The following is a 20,863-nucleotide window of genomic DNA, read 5'->3' as shown; positions in this document are numbered from 1 at the left end:
TTTCCTTGCTCTTCTGTAAAGGGGGTTATTTAAATGTCTTACTCTGAGAAAAAGTGAACTGACAACATCCAGCCCCAGCTCTGCAGGGCAGCCAAGGTGTCAGCACTGGGCTGGTGTTTCCTGCCGCCCCAGCCGGGCGGCTTCTCCTGCAGTACACCAGTAACCTGATTACAAGAGCTCACCTTACTTACTGCTCCTTTCCTACCTGTCTCCTAAGGCAGAGCACGTGTAACCAAATATATCAAAGGTCTACCAGGACCTAATAAGCTACTGTTATTAAGCTTACCATCTTCCATAGCCTGCAGCGTAGGGGGAAGGGAGGGAACTACAGTGACTAGCATCACATCCAGGTACGTCCATCTTCTTTCTTGAACGGTCAGCCAGACCGACTGGAGACAGCCTTTAGCTTAAGTGTGGGATAAGGCTCAGATTTGTATCTCTGCATCTGTGCTAGCTGTTCTGGTGCTGACAGGCGCACACAGAGTGAAGTGCAGTCCTGCTGAGGCAGAATTTCTTAACACACAAGAATTCAAGCTCGAAAACTGTGCCAGTTCCTAGTGTTTTAATCATCTTCCAGAGGAAATATTGTGAAGAACCTAAAAGAAGCTGTAACTTTTAACAGAGATTCTTTCCAAAACACCAGACAAATTGGAAATGTATTAGACAAGATTGTGTAAAGAGCGGTATTTGCTGCAGAAGCCACATAGAAATGTGTGATTAGCGATCATCTGTGCCTCATGCTGGAAGTTCATGTAATCTGGAATGAAGAGAGTCATGCTAAGTGCTAGTTAGGTGGCTCATAACTTCTGTGGTATAATGATCAATCTTGGCAGTAGAGGTTGCCAGCTACATGCCATTCTCTAATGCCTGAAATAAATACAGAGATCAGTCTCTGTGCAGAAAAAGCACGCTGTCTATTGTGGACAGCATATATTAAATAGTACTGCAGTTTTCAAATTAGTGGCAGAACCCTGCTTCATACTATTTTTGTTGGAACATATCAGTGAATATGCTGCAGAAGAGGTAGTATGCACACGGACAAAGTTACTCGCTCAACAGACATCCTGCGTCTTGCTCCCTAAGTAATCACCAGCAGAAGATGGTACAGAGCTACAAAAGACAATGTTCACCTCGCCAAGGCTACACTACAAGTTCTGAGCGGCATAGTCACCCTGAAAGGTTTTCTAGTGGGAGGCTCCGCTTTTGAAAGGACACCCCTAAATTTCTTCCACCGTTGGGGAAATGAAGCTATTAATTGCCAGCATAGTAGGTGTGTGAGAGAGGACAAGTTACATGTGCACATCCTAGCTAGGATGCAGAGATTGTGCTTACAAGTGACATTTCCTTTACAGCGTAACAGTTCCATAAAGCTGCCACACCCAGAGCAAAAGTTGAGTGTACCCAGTGACACAGAGATGCTAATGTTTGTCAAGACTTCCACCAACAAGCCTCTGAATGTAATAATGAAAAATATATATACCCAGGATAATGGTGGGAATGTTTATGTGGCCCAATTCAGACACATGCAGAGATTCCTGGTCTCGCTCGAGAGACAGGAAGCATATCCCTGAATTAATTGGGCATTTTCCTACACTAATACACCTTGCTGATGAACTTCAACAGAGCATTTATACAGTGCCACACAGGCAGCAAATACAGACACTTGGCCAAATGGAAGACAGTAATACATTCTGCTGAAAAGAGATGTGTGAGGGTACTGATGGAGGTTTTCCAAGAGTGATTCCTGGGATTTATCATATTTAATATGATGATTAATGAGCATGGTGTGTACAAACAAAATGGGAAATTCATTGATGACATAAAATAAGGTGCCATTGGCAACAGAAGGAAAGGCATGTATGGAATACAGGAGAAACGTATTGATCTGACTGAGAGAGATGTGATAAAATTCAATAGTACATAATGCCATCTCATGAATTTACAGACTAAAAATACATATTTCTGCTCTTAACTAGAAGCTCATTGGTTGGGATACTGGTTCATAACGATGTCAACGTCACAAAGATCCCATTAATCGTCCCCCCCCCCGCCTTTCAAATGTGGCCTTAAAATGCATTAGCAGACAGGATCAGCAGCGATAGGGGGCACACAAACCTTCTCACACGAGGCCCCATGAAAGCCCACCTGGAGCTGTGCGTGAGAGGAACTGCACTTGTAGAAGATGCAGAAAAGGGCAGCTTGGAGAGACAGAGGGAATGAAGAATTATTTATGAAAAAGTTAAAAGCTTGGCAACAAGGGGAGGCCAAAGGGAATATGATTGCTCTCTGTTGGTATATCAGGAAGGCTAAATGCAGTGGGAGGAAAATAGCAACGTAGGATTTGGCACTTAAGAAAGAGACTGCAAGTTGATCGTATATAAATGAATGCACAAAAAATGAAGGAAAGTTTTTAATTAATAGATCTGTGAATTTTTCTAATTACCTAACTGGAATTAAAGAAGACATGATAAACTGATGTGAAGCAATTATTAAATGATTGCATGCAATAGCAAGGTTTGAACTGGATGATCCAGGAAATCCCCTTTATCTATATCCAAACTTAGCTTTAAAAGTTGACAGGATATTTCTTTCCTCTCCCTCCCCTAAAAATAGCATAAATAGTATTATTGAAAGACACCAGATGGTGCTGTCACAGACAGATTTATAAGCTCAGTACATCCAGGCTTCCATTTTTACAGGTTACGGCCAAAATGCTGTGTAGCTGTGTCACATTAAGCATATTTTATGATGTTCCTGCATATGCTATTAAAGTTTGTTTGCTTCTCAAATCTGTGACTCAACAGGTTCTTAGAAGCAGTGCTACTGCTCAAAGGAAGCACTTTCATATGTAGATATTAAAATTCCTCTTCAAATAGTATTTTTACCACTGGATGCAATGAAAATTGCATTGAATCTTAGGGATGCCAAGCACATGAAAAAGATGAGAGCCCAGGATTTTGCTGTCTCATTTTCTTATTTCCTTCATTGGATCTTTCTTTAAATTAAGTGGAAGGATATTTGTCACCTGGACTGCGACTCAGACTATGGCCTATGAAGACTTTGAACATAGAGTTAAAGGAAAAAGTACACTTAGTTGTTATTTAAAAAATTGATAGAGCTCAGATGGGTTTTATTAATTTAGGGCTATTACCACTTCTCATCTGCTTTGTGCTTTAGATCTCTGTCCTCCTATAAGGCTAGTATTTAAAAGTGAGTGTTCTGAATTCATCACTCAAATACTTCAGACATTGCATTTAGAATTTAGATAATAGCCCTATTCTTTGTAATGTGTCTTCTTATCTCATACATTTATAAACTACATTTACCACTACAATTAGAATGACAGAGAAATGGTCCATGCTAGAGTGACAGAGAAATGGTCCATGCAGGGTAAGAACTGTTGAATGATTTATAAGTACTTTTAGCAAAAAAGTTGTTCAAGGAAGTTTGCTCATCAAGTTCTAGTTCTAATCTCTGACGTGGGCTTTTTTTTTTTCTTTTAATATAGAATTCAGCACAGCAGTTTGCAATAACACCGCTGTTTGTCTGACAGAGTTAAACTCAAATTGCTCCAATCCCTTTATTACATTGCACCTTTATTTGGCATATGCCTTAGTCAATATCTTGTCTAAAAGCTTCTTTTTGTGAAGAGACTAAAAGTTTTTTTGTGATACAAGTCAACATAATGGTTCATTATAACATCGTCTTGGGAGAATAAAAGGCTTGTCTGGAGTCAGTATGGGTTGGTTTGTTTTTGTTACAGATTGCAAAGACTAATTAGGATTCCTGTAAGAGGGTCCATTATGATCACCTATTCTGATTTCCTACAACACTAATGATGTCATTAACATTTAAATTGTTAATATTGTTTTTAATATCAGATATCATTCCTAGATCTATGTTTTATGAGACATAAAAAAAAAAGGTAATTTTTCAACTTGTTAGCATTTCAAGAATTTACATAGGGTTTATATTCCATTATACTTCTCAAACATTACAAACTAATTCTTTTATCTTCAAAGTAAGCTTGTAGAAATTCATTAGTTGACTCCTAAGCTACCCATGAACATAGGCAAATGTTACTTCCACTATAAATCATTTTCCTCTTACTATCCAAACCGTCAATAAAAACTAGCAAAATGTTTCAATAGGTGGTAGGGCTGCTCCGCTCATGTTGTGCATGACAAAAAGTATATACAAATGTAAAACATGCATTTAGAGAAGAACTAAGGTTCTTTTCTCCAGGCATAGCATCCCCTTGTTTTGGTTTCTTTACCTTGAATACTTCGGTCCTAAACAGAGTTCTTGGTTTAGTAACTGAATGCAGCTACCTATTCTGACACATATAAGCTAACAAGAAGTTTTCTCTCAACAGCCTGCTTGCTTCTAAATAGCCCGGAGAGGTCTAAGAGAAATATTTTATTATATTTCGCAAATATCAGGCCTTCCATAGTCCAGCTTTTAGAAAATCAGCCTTTAGGCAAGGGAAAGATGAGGCTGAAATGATTTGTCAGGAAGCCCTCAACCCTTTAGTCTGCTAGGACCTCCAAAGCGGTCAGAGAAAGCAAAGAGAGACTTTCTCTCCACCTTGAGGCAGGAGAAGCCTCACAGCCTCCTCTCCTCACCATGTGGGGGCAAGTTGGGGCTCTGCGCTGCAGGGGCGAAGGGAAGGGAAGGAAGGCTGTGACTGAGAACCATTACTTTACACTCTTAAGAGGGGTGGAAGATCATAGGATTGCCGATATGCGTGTGCAGTTTTTACAGAGATAGCTAGACTTGCGAATTTTCTGCCAATGTTCTGCTTTTTAAAAAATATTATTTATTATTATTATTATCTTTTAGGATCAGGGGATTCATTTGGCACCTTCATGTTCTGAAATGTCTTCTGGATGAGTATCCTCTCAGATACAGAATCACCTGTATCTTCCTTCTCTATTTTAAAGCAGAAGGAAAAGTGCACCAAAATGAAAATGCTCCACCTCCTCTGTAAATATGTTTAAAACTTTTAGGGCAATTATGTGGTACCTAGTAGCTAGCCAGTCCCTCAGTACAAGGAAGCACTCGATAGACATCCTCAGAGTTCATCTGTGGCTATGGATCAGCCCCCTGAGGAACTGACTGCTCATATAAGTAACTTCAGGCTGCTCTTGTGTTTTTAGTGCTGACCCCAGGGATGTGACCAGTGTTCCCTCACAGTATTTTAAATCAAGATGGGAACTTACAAGCAGCAGCCACATTTCAACATTTCTCTGCCTTTCAGAACTGGAGGGCTACTGACTCCTGGAAAAAAAAAAACAAACCAAAAGAAGAAAATCCATCATTTGTGTCCCATGCCTATTGGCCACCTGAGAGAAGGGACAGTGGGCAGGCGTCTGTCACTGACACAGGTTAGGAGCAGACCAGGACAATGCTTGAGTGTAGGCACTGCTTCATGCCTGGTTGACTGTGTAGTAATGTGCATGTGTGGTGGTTTCTAAATTTGGTTTTCTTGCAGACCTTCTGATGTCCTGTGGACACTGATTGTCCTGGACAACAGGCCAGGTAACACCGCTAGAATATTGTGCCCACTAACCATGGAGATGCAGCAACCAGGGTAGGTGGAAAATAAACATCTCACATACCTGGTGTGCTGCAATCCACAGGTAGTGGCAACATTTCCACACTATTTAGGAAATATTTGTGTTGCATTCATGCATAGCAGAGTGATTTGTGCAGAAAGAAAACTGCTTTCTTCTGGTGGTCTGTTTTTTTCTGATGCTCAAGCTAGTGATTTATTCATAGGACCTTGGAAATGGATGTCTTTTAGCAGACATAAAATCTATGTGAATCAGCATCCCACCTCTGAATGGTCAAAACAAGGAAACACATTGGAAGGTACAAAAAGCCCAATGCTAAGCTGATGTGAGGTGATTTGTCCTCTCATCATTTCCTCCATCTCATACTATACTGCCTTTCAGAAATGACTGTCTTAAATCTTGAAGCACGAGATCTTTGCTTTGTGCTAGCATCAACCACCAGAAAGATGCACCCTGCAATACCTCACAGTCTAGTCTCTGAGTTTTCCAATACTCTCAGTTACGATGACATCTCATGATAATGAAGTCTGTCCGTATGTTTCTAATCAAGCCTTTCTTCCCAAGGTTATTGAGAAGTTTAGATGTGCTCCTTCACTAATATATTGAGATGAGAATTTTTTTATATTGACTTCCCAATCTTCAAGCTACAGCTGTTACATTTCCATTGGCAACGCATAACAAAAGAAAAATGACATACCTTAGGTCTGTACACAGCCACTGAGGGCTACTTACACATCACATTGCACAGCATACTGCACTACCTAGCAGAGGCAGAAGGGAAGTCTAGCAATAATTTTGATGCTATACAAGAGAGAGAGAGTTTCCTCCCTCGAACCCACTGCTGGTCTAAACCACATTTCAAGTCAAAAGATTTTCAACTTTCGGTCCATGGTTGAACATAAACAATTTCAACTTAAATAATACAAGCTTTTTACATGATTAAAGGTAATTTTGTAACTCTAAGGCAACATTGTGAGCATGAAGTATCATTAAAAACACTAGCCAATGTGAATTTAAGTTAGATTATTTATACGGAAGTAATTTCAGAAATATGTTTTTCACCAGCTGATGCAGAACATTTAGTCTCTGTACTTCAGTCAGCATAAACAGTGAAAATACAATACTTTCCTGTACTCTAGCACAGTGCCACAACTTTTGGGTTGCACACATTTACACTGATAGGAACGTTTACCTAGAAGGCTTTAATTGCACAAAATTTATTTGCTTCTTTTGTTTCACTTTTATGGATTTAAAAAAAAACAAAAAACAAACCATTTTGGCTTAGAACATTAACCTCGACATGAGTGAAATTCTAGCAAAGAGGCAAAACCATACTCTCTGAGAGTCAGCTCATACTCCCCACTGAAATAAAGGACTTGTATAGGAATAGTTTGTGTTGAAGCCAATGTTGTGACTCTCCCCAGTTTAATAAAAATTCGAACTCCTTTATACATGGGACAAACCTGAAGCTTTACCAGATGACCACAAGAGGTCATCATTGCTCCACGAGAACAGTTTCTCTGCAGCCTGGTAAGAAAACCATTGGTGTCTTTGCAAGTGTGTTGGATTTACTCAACACTTACACGAGCTAAAGAACTGAATGGAAACCTGGCACAACTGAGATTTTTTTTTAATTAAGAAGGCAAAACAAAGAGTTTCTGCAATAAATTCAAAGCGATTTCTTAAAATATGTACCTTTAATACATCTTTTCTCACTTTCCTTAAATTTCTTTCTTGAACCTTTCCACACACTGATAGTTCAACTTTAACACAAGGATCCAAGACGACGATATTATTTGAGATATTTTTCTTGCTAGGAAAAACAGCTACTTATCAGTCCAAAAGAATGAATGGTAAAAATCACAGCTCACGTCCTTTCTTAAGAGATCTTTTGACCTTCTATGACCAACCCTGTCCCTTGTCCCACTCTCAACTTTAAAAAACAGTTGAAATATTACAGAAATGCTTCTCTCTCTACTTTGTTATCTGATACAAGGCTGTCTCACTAGCATAAGAAGGTAGAAAAGTTGGAAAACTCTTATACTCAGAGCCCTCCAGAGATTACATCTAAAGCTTGCCAATTTCTTTTCACACAATCTCTTGAAAAGTACAGACTTTCTTAACCACACTTGCACCTAAAAATTCTTATCTAGGAGCCCATCTCATGTCCTAACAGGGGCTTCACCCATCTCATGTATGTACAGGCGCTTCCTTTTGTCTTGTCCCGGCAAATGCAATCTTGCCATATTTAGGCCAATTCAGAGTACTGTTAAAATAAGATCATCATCTTATCTTGGCCCTTTCCCCCCCTTTCTTTATATTCCTCCACTAGCTCTTCCTTCCTGGTCACACCAAATTTTTGCTACCAACATCGCCTTGAGGGGCATGGCAATCTGTCTTGGGTTCGCCACTGCTGCATCCTCACCCGCCTTGCCATCCCTCTGCCCACGCTGCCAGTCTCTGCTGCCCACTCAATTTCCAAAAAGCACTGTCACGCTTTTTTCCACCTGCTTCCCACAGAAGAGAAAATCACTTTGTCTTCCTTCAAAAGCCTCCTTAAAACCAATGTCAGTTATTCAAATGGCAAAATATCAAACCCAATGTAGTCAGGCAACCGATTTGCTTTGATCACTGCCAATTCTCCTTACCTCATTCTTTCCCAGTCTTTCTCATAAGCTCATCTGTATCCAGCTGTAAGCTCTTTGAAGGGGAACGATCTTCTGTATTTTTATGATCCCTTATGCAATATCGTCCCACTCCATTCTAAGGGCTTCTATGCAATGAAATCGAATAAGCACAGACTAAGGGTTTAAGTTATGAGGGAAATGGCTTGCATAACTTATTTAATGTGGAGACATGGTCAGTCTGGGAATGGGTTTGAATGTCAGCAAATTCCATCTGCCTTCTAGCAACACAGTGACCACTTTAAAACAAAAGTATTATCTTGACTACACACTGCCTTCATCTGGGACCTATATGACTCCAGAGCATGTTTCCAAATCCCGTCATGATAGAGATAATATCACATTCACCGAAATCAACCGCAAACGCCTATTGATTTTCCACAGAGCTCGGATTTCATCCTCAGCTAGGTAGGCAGTTCAGAATCACATCAGCACAAAGAAATTGTTGTAGTGGCCATAGTCTCATCTGGTGATATCACCATGGAAACCTCATCACAGATCAAAGCTAACAATCCAGTAGCGTTCAATTAGCACCAGCGTCAGGCTGCTCTCACAAGCAGCTAGGATTTATTGAAATACTAAAAGCTTGCAGGACAGATACTGCAAGAGGAAAGAAACCCAATTCATTAATTTCATGGATATATTACAACATGCAAATTTTCTAGCTATAGAGTATATTTGTCATTGTACTTTAAAATTATTTTTAATAAAGAATTCCACAATTAATATTTATTTCATATTTTATCCGTGACTCTCCTCATCTCACTTTTTCTAACCAGCATTGCTGTTAACTAACATTACAGAAACAGAGATTCAAACTGAAAAAGAATTGTGTTGGAGAAATAAATATACTCCTGATGTACACTCAACTTGCAGTACAGACAAAATGTGTTAGATATTGTGAATAATTGTATACAACTAACGTATAAGAAAAGCACAGTATTGTGGCTTACATTTGAAAGCTGTAATATACTGACTATCTCTGTCGAACAGATGACTTTTTCCTCATGTAGAGTGTTGGCTATTTTTTTTACGCTATACGAATCACAGTCCAACATTCAACTACTCTGAGTACTCTAATTAGATTACGAGACCTGACAATACATTTTTATGTCACATGAAGAGGAATGTGATAAAAAATATACTGTCTAAAATTTTCTAACTTATTACGGCTACTTCCTGTAGTGTAACAAAACCAACTCCAATTGTTTTACATCTCTATGATATTTCCCATGAAAATTGCAATATACTTTACGCAGGCAAAGTTCTCTTAATTTTTATACCAAATATTATTAATTCTTATACCAATTATCTTTAACATAAGATTTCATATCTTCCACCTTCCATCAAATGAACATTGTCTGCTAAATCATATTATGCATATGCACAGATATTCTGTTAATTAATGCCCAAGCATTACAAAAGTATGCTAGCTTTCATTACTCTGCTGAATCAGTTATTTTATAGCCAGACAGATGAATCCAGCACAGGTCTGCAATCAGTAGTGAATCCAGGCCCTTTTAGGTAGTTCAAAGTTCAATATCCCCCGTGCATTTCATGAAACAAGGGAAAACTGATGACAGAGTTTTCACTCCTTTTTATGCACAAATCCTATAAAAAACCTTGATTCTTTCAGTGTTCAGGGGAACACCCTCCCCCCAAATTTCTCTGCTCATGGCTTCAATACAGCATTTGACCCCAAACACTTCCTACCCAAAGTAACTGCCTTTCTTCTAGCTATATCTGGTAATCCTTTGTCGTATCTTCTCTCAGCTATCTGTTCTGTCTGCCAATTCCCTGCAGATAGCTAGATAAGGAACCAAAAAGTGCAGCTGGGTTTATCTCTTAAAGCCACACAAGCTTTCCCTGCATTATCAAGTTTTACAGGCATAACTACACCAGGGAAGGTGGCAAAGAGTCCCAAGTGACAAGGGAAAGGGGTGCTACAAAGACTACACCATACCCTGGTTTAGCTAGTGCCACTTCAAGAAATCGTGTTTCTTCTTCTCCTGCCTTACATTATGCTTCTGTTACTGGACTTGGCCAGTGCAGACATGCTACATGTGGCCATGCTGTACTCCAGCTTGCTACCACGTACCATGGTTTTAGGCTGTTGCCTCTGCTTTGAGTCATGCACCTGCTACATCAGCTACGTGTTACTCAGAAATATGACTTCATGAAGCCATTGCAAAGGGAGGGGTTGGAAGTCCCATCTGTTAGTGCTGAAGATTTAATCCAGTGTGTTTCAAAACACAGGGAAAAAAAATCTCCTGCTTGCTTCCTTTGTGTGTGATGACTATCCACAGCTGTGATCTTTGCACATACCCCAGCTCAAGATGACAGGGGACTGCATATCTTGCCCTTTTCTCTCACACACCTTATGGAAGCACTCAAACACATAGCATATTCTGGAGACTTCCTTCTCCCTCTCTCTCTTCCACGGTTCTACTTTGCTCAGTTTTGCTGAATGAGTTACTATTTCAAAGCAAAAAAAAATTAATATGAGATATTTAGCAATTTGAATTTCTTGCATGAGAAGAACTGCAATTTTACTTTTCCTCCAGTTTGTAGGAATCAGCTCTGAAATCAGAATGAAAGGCAGAAAAGCTGCAACAAGAAAGGCAAACACAGCTAGGAGCTGAAAATGCAGAAAAAGGGTTAGGCGTGCAGACCAACAAGCAACCAGGGATTTATTTACCACTACAACCCTATAACTATGTGGGCTGAAAGGGGATTGAAGTGCCAGCCTTAGGCTGTGCAACCAATCTTGCCCATTTGTTAGGGCCAAGGGCTGGAGCAAGGTTATATCACCGAAGACCCATGGCCAGAAACAGAAACCAAGATAACGGCCAAGTCCCACGAGCTCAGGACAGAAACCAGGATGCGAGCCAACAGACGTGGCACAGCCACCACAAGCTCCAGCTGCTGCCCAGCCAGGAGAGCTCCATCGCCTGCCCTGTAAGAGCAGAACCCCCCCAGCTGCCAGTCACAGCGGGGGCACCCCTGGGATTACCCGGGGCTGGCCGAGAGGTTTTGCTCATCAGTCAACTGCCAACAAGCCTCAGCTAGGGAAAACCTCACAGCCCTGTCAGTCAGTGATTTGGTAGGCAACGAGGATGTTATCTTTCAGTCAATAATGAAGAAAAGCTTTTGAGGGCTGCTAATGTGTATTAGGCTGTGGGAGGTGCCACCTTCTATCAGACAATGAAAGTGGAAGGTCTGTTTCTGTAAAATTCCCCAAAGGAAAGGCAATAAGAATTGTGTGGCAACCCATTTCCAAGCTGGGTAATTGTATTTCGTGTTTATCTGCATTTATCGCTGCGTCCTTCTTTTCCAAGGATGTCTGTAGTATTCCCGCACCCTATTTATTAACTGCAACAGCTCCACAAGAGATGTAGCTGCACAACAGAGATAGGGCAGCAAACTCTCTGCAGATAATATTTGACTAGCTTTCAATAACTGCTTTTCTTTTAGCACCTCAATTCCAGCTTTGTTCTTAGATGGGCTGTGTCACACAAGAGTTCTCTGTAAGCCTCTAGTGTACATTGCTACATAGCAAAGATAAAGTATCAGCAATAAGAAAATCAGTCCAAACTTTACATCAGCTTCACCTCGGCTGCAAACAATGCCATCTGCCAGCTACCCAAACATTTGGATGAGATCAGCACCAGGCTGAAGAGCGACTGTTAAAAGTTGAATCCAAGGAAGCCTGATGTAATGGCAGATTGGGTTACGGAGAGGAAAGAATGTTTCATTTCTTGAGCTTTCTTTCAGGACACCCTCCCAGTGCTCTTCCAGGGATGCATGGCACAGATATTCACTGAGGCTCCTTATGCTTGTGCCTACCCAATTATGAAATGAAAAAAATGACACCATTTTCTAACGAGTACTGCTCCAAAACCTGCATCTTGCCTTCTCAGGGCCAAACTCAGACTCACTCACCAAGTCTGTGACACCCGTGGTGAAAAAAATAGCCTTTTAGAAAAGCTCTGGTAGGTTCATAGCAGAGGTCCATTTACTCGGAGCTCAGCCTGCTACAAGTGTACCACAGAAGTACCTGGTTCCCCGGGGCGCAGAGGGTGACTTCAGAGCCTCCCGTTGTGAAAGCCTGCCGTGGGAAAGGGCTGCGACAGAGGGGCTCAGGCCTGATACCTTCTGTTCGAAGACCGCTGTATAAACCTTTCAGCCATTCATTTCTTCCTAACTTGACCTCTGTGGATAGCCTTCAGGTGTCTTAATTCTTTGTATGGTATTCACTCCTGGGATGTCTTTATATTCATCCACAGAACGGTCTACTCACCTCATTTAACTTCATTTGTGCCTCACCATGGTGGGTGGGCGCGATGGCATCCCAGAGATTAAGATGAAATGACAGACCTGCAGGCGGGGGAGGCTGTGACACAAGTGTGCCCCCGGGTCCCAGCACAAGGTGGAAGTAAGGCAAGGCCGGGATGACAGCAGCGGCAGCGGGACGCAGGGGCAGGCTGGGCGAGTGTCTCGCTGAATGCGCCAGCCTCGGTAGGCCTGCATGAAAACGCAACTAGGTAAAGTGTCATGTTAACGTATGCTCAGGGAGTGAGCTCTGAAATTCTCTCCCTTGCATTCTCCCAGTACTTCAGCAGGTATTTGCAGGCTGTCACTCACATTTTACACGCACTCTCCTCATTGCCAAGTACCTCCAATCCCCAGCCCACCAACGGATGAGAGTTACAGTCAATGCCTAATACCCTGCAAAGCTACAGATCCACCCGTGACCGCGGAGACACTTGTTGAGCTTGAGAGCATCCCACAAAAGGGGATACGTGCACAGGACTCCGAACTTCCACCTTACGCCCAAGCGATCCCATTTTGGTTTTACATTTTTAAGGATCTTAATTAGGGGTCTTTCTTTGATCTTCCTGGGAACTTTAAAAGACCTGGGAGAAGCTCCTGGAATACTGAATTTACTTTGGTCCCTGAACGCTCGTGAATAAATTCAGCAAGCTATGTTATTTGACAATCCAGTTATTTGATAGCCTTGATTAAACCTTTTTAGAATGACTGGAGGCTCTGGATGTTATTTATTCATATTCGAGCACAGAAACAGTCACTCATGCATAGAAATCCTCAGTGACTCACAAAATGACGTGCTTACTTATGCATAGCAATCCTCAGTAACACAGTGACACACTCCTGCCCAGACATACTTGGTAACATCATGCACAGCGACAGACTGGCCCAGAGCACTTATTTTAGAAATCCTTGCAGGCTCCCACAAGGGCCTCCTCTCCCTTGAAGCTGAAAACAAAACTCCCCAGCGACTCCAGCCCACGCTGCCAAACACGCTCATCCACCTCCTTCTCCGAGCTGAGCCTTTTCTCACCGCTGTAGCGTTTTGCTGCTGAGGGTTCCCCTAAGGTCGCTAATGTACTTATGAAAGGAAATCTCATTTTCACTACCTTCACATTTTAATATCTTAATGCCAAAGAGCTGCTGTTCTGCTTTTCGGGTTTTATTTTGTTTTGTTTTATATGGAAATTTTACATTAAACAAACATTATATGACAGTCAAGGGGATGAGATGGCTCAGGGAATCGGTAATGGCCTGTGAAGCCTTTCCTTTCTAGGCCAGTGCTCCAATTCATTCTAGGCTGTTTTAGCTGGATTTAACGTTGGAAAAAAGTGTGCTCATTTGAAATGTCTGAGCTCTCCGAAACGAATTACATTTAAAATGAACTGACCAGTGACAAAAATACCACTACGCAAATAAACTCCACCAAGCAGCCACTTGAAAAAAAACAAATGGAGGTAACATTTTACTTCAGCTGGGTAATGTTACAAATGGAAATGCTCTGGAGACTTACTGGCTGGCAGGGGCATCCCATCCATCCATTTGCAGCCCAAATCTGTTATGCAGCTAGCTTTCGTAGGATGCTTGGAAGGTCTTCAAGCTCAGAGTGGCTCAGACCAAGAGAAGCTGGCAGTGACCAAAAGTTATTGCTATCTATCTTCACTCATCATCATGCAAATAGCAAATTCATAGCCTCAAGGCCCTATTCCTTGTAGACAAATATTTAACTTCATATGAAATACACAGCCACATCCTAGCTGCAGATGGCATCGGGCTGTCCAGTGACATGACAGGAGCAAGAAATATCATAAAACAAGCAAACAACTCCTCAAACACCTTGATGACGCTTCCAATGACCCATCAGACATGCACTCAATGCAGAGACTGCACATCTATAATGGATTCGAGAGAACTCCATCTTGTCAAAAAGAGCTATAACCTAGTAAAAATTAGCAGAGAAACCAGATGCCAGTCCAGGATGCTGTTTTCAGAAATTGCTTGCTTTTTTCTTGTCCTTCTCTTAGAGTTTTACCTTAGGTACCTCAGTGTTGCAGTTTTCCACCAGTGTTATACACAAATACAATAAAATAATTGAAACAAACTCTTCAGTTCCCCCTTACACTCCATTAAAAAGGCTTTTGCTCTGCTTTTTAACACCACCACGCTTGGAACACTTATTATAAAATGAAAATGTATTTCACAATACATCACCCGTTGATAAGCTCTAGCTCAGAGTAGGACTACAGATTCATTACTCCACAATAAATATAAATAAGGAGTTTAGTGAACATTGTGAGCACATGACTTATTTATAGTGACACTTCAGTAACTCTAAACGTTCAGGTACTTGAGAAGCAATAGAACTGCTATTATAACTTTGTACTATAAATGAAATCTAACAAATAAAGTACAAATGAGAATGAATAGAAACTATCATCAGAATATCAGCTAACAGCAGGGGAACATAACCAAATGGGTTTTCTAAATCAATCAGAATATTGAGGACTGATGTCCATGCCTAGAAATGGTTCCAAGTCTTGTTATTCACAGTGCCATAAGCATATGATTTGACACTCGATTACCTGCATTCAAACACCTTATTTATAACACAGGTATTACATCATCTACAGCATGAAGTTCGGTATGTGATGAATTGCTGCGTGATGGTGTTATAAACACTGGGTGTCATTCTGTTCTTTATCCGCAATGCTTTTCAAAAACATGGTGAGGGCAACTAAGACGGGAGCTTGTTAAGTTTGTGAAAGAGATGATAAGAGAGGGTTCCCTGCAATATCAGGGAAGTGAACTGTTGCTGCAAAAATTCTCTTTCAGTCCTCTGAACCAAGAGCTGAACCACCCATGTTGTATGCCATAAAGCAAACAGTCTGTCCTTCAGCCTTCATTAGCTGAATAAATTCAGTATTTAATTCAGCCAGCACTCAGTATCACTGACATTAGTCTCATCTAAATGGAGCTATAATTAGACAGGAAAACCATTCAGTTCATATTTGCATAAGATTTCTACAACTGAATTCTACTGAACAAGGAAAAGCCATAATTAAAGGAGAAAAATTGCCATCTAGATAAGAAGTGACACAAAAGAGGAACATGTCACACAGCTCGATAACTGAGGAAAAACATGGAACAGCTGAAATGCTGAATTTGTTAGCACAGATATTTCAGAAAACGATGGCAAACAAATACTCTGCCTCCTCTAGGCCATAATCCAGCTGCCTTTGAAGTCAACAGGATCCTCCTATTCAGGATCTTTGCAGGGAGAGTTGTTAAGCCTGGGAAAAGGTTGCCCAGAGCAGTTGTGCAATTTCCATCCTTGGCAACATTTAAGATGCAGCTAGACAAGGCCCTGGCCAACCTTATTTGATATGGAAATTTTCAGCAGGAGACTTGGCTAGGTGACCTCCAGAGGTCCCTTCTAATCTAATTCATTGTGCTATTTTAATAATATCCATTCTAAATTACAAGAGAGTTTCTTGTCATCAATGTATGAGGCTTCAGTACAGCTTTTCAATTGCTTGACCACTCACTATGAACTATTTTTTTCTGTATACCAGTCATAATTCCCCTTGCTGCAGCTTGTGACTTGCCTCTCATGCTGTCACTGTGTACCCTTGAGAAAAGTCTGGCTCTGTCTTCTCTATAAATTCTCTTTAGGTGCTTGAAAACAACAATTAGATCTTTTCAGCCTTCCCTTCTCTAGATTAAACCACCTCTTCATATATCACACAACTACAGCCCCTGAACCTCGATGCTCTCCCACAGTTATGCCTCTTGCACCACGTGGCCCCAGGCTGTAAAGTTCCATACCCATTTGCTCTTGTGCCAGAACGCGCTTTTTGCTCACCCCCCTTACTTAGCACACTGATGGAACCCCCCCCTACCCCATTTTGACTGTTCATTTTGCCAGATACAGCACATCTTTTCAGATTCCTCCTATGTGATGGGGTTCTTAGTGTCCTGATCACCTTGGCAAAATTTCCTTCCACCTGAATGGTATGGTATGAATTCTTTGGTATGAATTCTTTACCCTGAACAAGGATAAACAGGTATTAATTGGTCCATGCTTACCAAGGGGGACTTGCGGGAAGTCTACAGAAACTTCAGCCTCTTCCTCCCTCCTCTCTGCTTTAGCATCTTCCAGTGTAACACATCTCTTAACTCATGGGGTACGGCTACAGCTGTGCAGCCCCCATTTCAGATCACGGCTGAACTCGGGTAACTGTACCAAGTATTCTAGATAATGTCTCATGATACCTTTTTGATACCACTATCTCTTTGCTAGCCCTGTTGGAAACATCACCTTCAGCATACCCTAGAACCTTACTTTCTTTGGCACGGACAGTTGGTAGGCACCCTGGGCAGGTTTCTGCTTGACCGCCTTCAGGTGCCCATCTCTCTCTGGTGATTAGAGGGCGAGGGGGACAACAGGCTCAGACCCAGGAGCTCATCATTACACAGCTGAAGTTAGGTGAATTAATCTCATATCCTGTGACCAATTAAAACATTCACATTTTTCATTCTCCCCTGTCACTTCCACCTGACAAGCCTCCAGCACTGCGAGAGAAATTCTTGTCATCAATCATCTGCTGTCTGACCTCGTTTTTTGGTTTTTTTTTTTGTTTGTTTGTTTTTTTGTTTTGTTTTTGTTTTTTTTACTTTTTCCATTTCTGTCACACAGGTGCTCCTATTTATTTCTATCAGGTATCTCCCTCTTCTTCTTCACACACAAAGCCTCCCAGTGTCACATACACAGCAAATTTATCACCATGTGCCAGTCTTTTGATGGGGTCAGAGGAAAGAGAAACAAGATAATTTACGACATTACAATCTCATCACGGAAAAACAATACTAATAACTTGCTACGAGCCAACAAGTTCTTTTTCCATCACAAGTAATTATTGCTTACCCCTTTTGTTAGAAAATAAGTAACTGATTAGTCCTGCACTACTATCCCCTCACCTCAGCAATCTTAATTAACATATGATAATTAACATGATACCACATTAAATGCATTACAGAAATCCCAGCATTAGCTTTACTGCATGTCTTTCATCTTAAAAAACAAAACAAAAAGCCCCAACAAGCTACCACAATAAAATGCCGTTCAGTTCTTTGTTGAAGTGAAGGAAGAAATGTGAAAATATACAACTTGAATATCATAGCAAAGATTAATAAAGATTTTAATAAAGAAGTTGACAACTGAGTGGGCTCCCTGAATCAGGACTCTAGTCACATAACAGCAAATTCTCTCTTTCTCTTTGCTTTCCTTTTTTTGTTTTCTTTTCCCTTTTGATACATTTCACAAACATTGACCAGACAAAATAACCATTTAGAAATTTCTTGGGGGATAATTTTCCAGGGCTAAGATTAATGATTGTAAGCATCAGTTGTAATAGCAGGGGGAAAAGAAAATGCGCACACAAAAAGTCTTTCCAACACCTAATTCAAGAAGGCCCATTTTAAAATATTATATTTGAACATCCCAATTCAGTAGACATCAGTAAAGATTTTTGCCTCAAATTCTTTTCTTTGTTTTGCTTTTCTTTATGTAGTTAAATCAGCAAGGATAAATGTCTACAGACAAAATTATCTTACATCAAACAAATATTGACATAACTTTTAAGGTCAGTTGCTGCAAGGCCAGGACTTAAAAACAAATTAAATTTGATGTATGCCATTTCAAAGGTCAGTTAGAAAGGTATATGCTGCACCCATTTTACAATGCAACCCCCAGGGAGGCAAACAGATTGAATGCTGTAAGGAGACATTGCAATAATGAAGATAATTATGGTAATAGGTAGGTAGATAATAGGGGCTTAATTAGATCAGAACAAGCATGTTATTTAGAGGAAAAGAAATCACAGTGTATTAAATTAAAAGTAAATTACAACAACTCAGGTCAGTATTTATTTCAAGTTGATAGTTAACATGCTTCATTGTACCTTTAAAGGGACTGAGATATTACAGCGAAAGGCAGTAAAAACGTTTCATTGTCATCCAGCACAGTCCAGTGTCACTGCATACAAAGGTCCTATCTCTCCCAGAATATTGCCATTCTGACAGAGACTGCACACACGCTTAATTTCCTGATTTTCCTTTCTGATCTCAATAATTTTCAATAGTAGAAGTGAGATGGCATGAATCCTTTGTTATTACTTGAGTAGCTTAAGGAATAAAGAAATGTCCATCCCCAAAACATGCCTCCACTGGAAAGGAAGAATTTCTATGAGATGAGCAGACGAAGGAGTGAGCAGGGCAATTCTGAAGATGGCTGGTGCCCACATGAGCTGCAATGGTACTACTCAGCTTTGTCACTGTAAAAAGCAACCCCCACCTTCCCTCAGACAACTGTTCCCAACACGTCTTCTCACTGAATTATTCCCATTTGAAATGTTTGTGAATTTACTGCCTTAAAAATGCATATCTGACCAGCGGTCAGTATGTAATCCATAGTGCTACTGCTCTGCCCTGCCACGACTCCAAAATGTGAATGAAAAAAGAAGTGAGGTGGAAAGACATTGCCCAAAATTTTGTTGTTATGCCCCCTGGACAGCAATATATTTTGGAGGGATTCTGATTTATTGGCATCCTGTGGCTCTCTGCATAGGTGAAACTAACTTTGTGAGATGCATGGCAGTATAGCAGAGTAAAACAGGAATGAAAAACAATGCATGCTGCAGGACACGCCTTGAACGTGTAAATACCAACCAAGACGGCTGTGCTGTCATTGCACCATTTAGTTTACATGAGTGACTTTCACTGCCAGTTCTCTCTAGTGTACAGCTTTTACTCTGCAGGTAGCACAGCTTAGGGTTAAGACAATCACCGATATTTGTGCTGTCATGCAAGCTCTTGAAATACCTTCATCAAGCAACATAGGGAGGCCCTCAGAGTCTTGTCCTGTTTTCTCAGCTAGACAGACAGTGGCCATTAAGCAAAACCATGACAGTTCCAATTGTCTGTAAAGTAATATGGAATTATGATAGTTCAGAGACACACACACTGTCCTTCCATGGCTCCTCTTATAAAGGTCACTGGAAACACCTTTAAAAATGAGGGTGACTCTCACTACTTTCTGCATGTATCTTTGAAACAACAATAGTCCACAATAGTTCCCCAGAGAGTAGTCCAGTATTGCTAATGGCAATTCTGTAAGCTCTAAATTGGCTATTCTCATCTAATTTTTTTTTTTTATTCACTTGTATTACAGCCCTAGGCCACTTTACCGGTTCTGGAAAGAAGATATTTTACTGTTCATGAGCGAAGTGACTAACTCCTGCCATCTAGAGGGTGGTTCTGGAACATAATCGAGGCAGATACAGGTCCACAGGATAAAACAAAACTGCTTAAAAGCCATTTAGGTGAGACTAAGATAAAAATCTTAGTGTCCACCTGTCTCCTTGGCGGTTTTCTAGATTTTTCCCTCTTTTTCTCTCATGTGTTTGTTTATGTAAAAATGCCCATTCAAATGAGAAGACAATTATCACATCTATGGATGTATATAAGTCCTTTCTTCAACAGCTCTGCTCATTCATGAAAGCAGATTAGCTGACTAGGTTACTTACGCTAAAATTAAAGCTTTCTGTTTGTATTTTTTTCCAGTGCTATATCATTTATTCTCATTGTGTTCTTGCATTCATGGCTGCCTAAAACAGACTAGAATGGTCACCACCAGAATAAAAGAATATTAATGATTAATAGCATTCATTAAGAAAAGGGAGAATGACACAAAAAAGCTCTAAGGTCTTATACAAAAGATCGTATTTTCTACCTAGGTTGTTAGTTAAACAGCATGTAGCCATGGCTACCGACAATAGTTCAAAATTACTTCTCCGTCCACTTTCTTACAAAGGAGAAATGTCCAGTTGAGTGATCATCATGAATTATTGGCTTAAACAATAATGCTGTTTTCTGTGTGTTCCACTAACCTGGTGTGAAGATTACATCTCGAAAGAAAAGCATGACAAGCAAACAGTTTGTTGTGGGAGATACAACCCTGGCCTCACAAAAGTTAAGAGAGTCTTCCGGGAAAGGCAATGGTGGCCAGTGAATACCTGCCTCTCTCATTAAGCCAAAATCACATTCTGTAATTAGCAGCAAACTTTCAGGAAGAAGTGCATGACCAAGTACAATTGAAGCAATACAACTGCCCCACCTTGAGTGAATGGATGATCAAAGCACACAAGAAATAAAACACTGCCCTAGGACTAATTTATATGAAACATGTATCAAACCCTTCCTAGGCAAAAGACTATA

The 20,863-nt window shown here is 40.6% G+C and overlaps 1 protein-coding gene across 2 annotated transcripts in view; it reads right to left on the bottom strand.

The window, feature by feature from the left end:
• RNF150 (ring finger protein 150) overlaps nt 1-20,863 on the bottom strand; it is a 155,241-nt gene that overhangs the window by 133,020 nt on the left and 1,358 nt on the right. Inside the window, exon 3 of one of the 2 annotated variants that reach the window (XM_087736612.1) lies at nt 12,561-12,784. The exons of the other annotated variant lie outside the window; for it this stretch is intronic. Within the exon in view, the coding sequence (XP_087592738.1) occupies nt 12,561-12,575 (15 nt within the window). The 5' untranslated portion in view covers nt 12,576-12,784. The remainder of the gene's footprint in view (nt 1-12,560; nt 12,785-20,863) is intronic. 2 annotated transcript variants of the gene reach the window in all.

The sequence above is a fragment of the Nipponia nippon genome, unplaced genomic scaffold (genome assembly GCF_047370975.1).
Source record: "Nipponia nippon isolate SJK-2023a ecotype South Korea unplaced genomic scaffold, ASM4737097v1 scaffold_6, whole genome shotgun sequence".
NCBI lineage: Eukaryota > Metazoa > Chordata > Aves > Pelecaniformes > Threskiornithidae > Nipponia > Nipponia nippon.
This window is presented reverse-complemented; position numbering and strand designations above follow the sequence as displayed.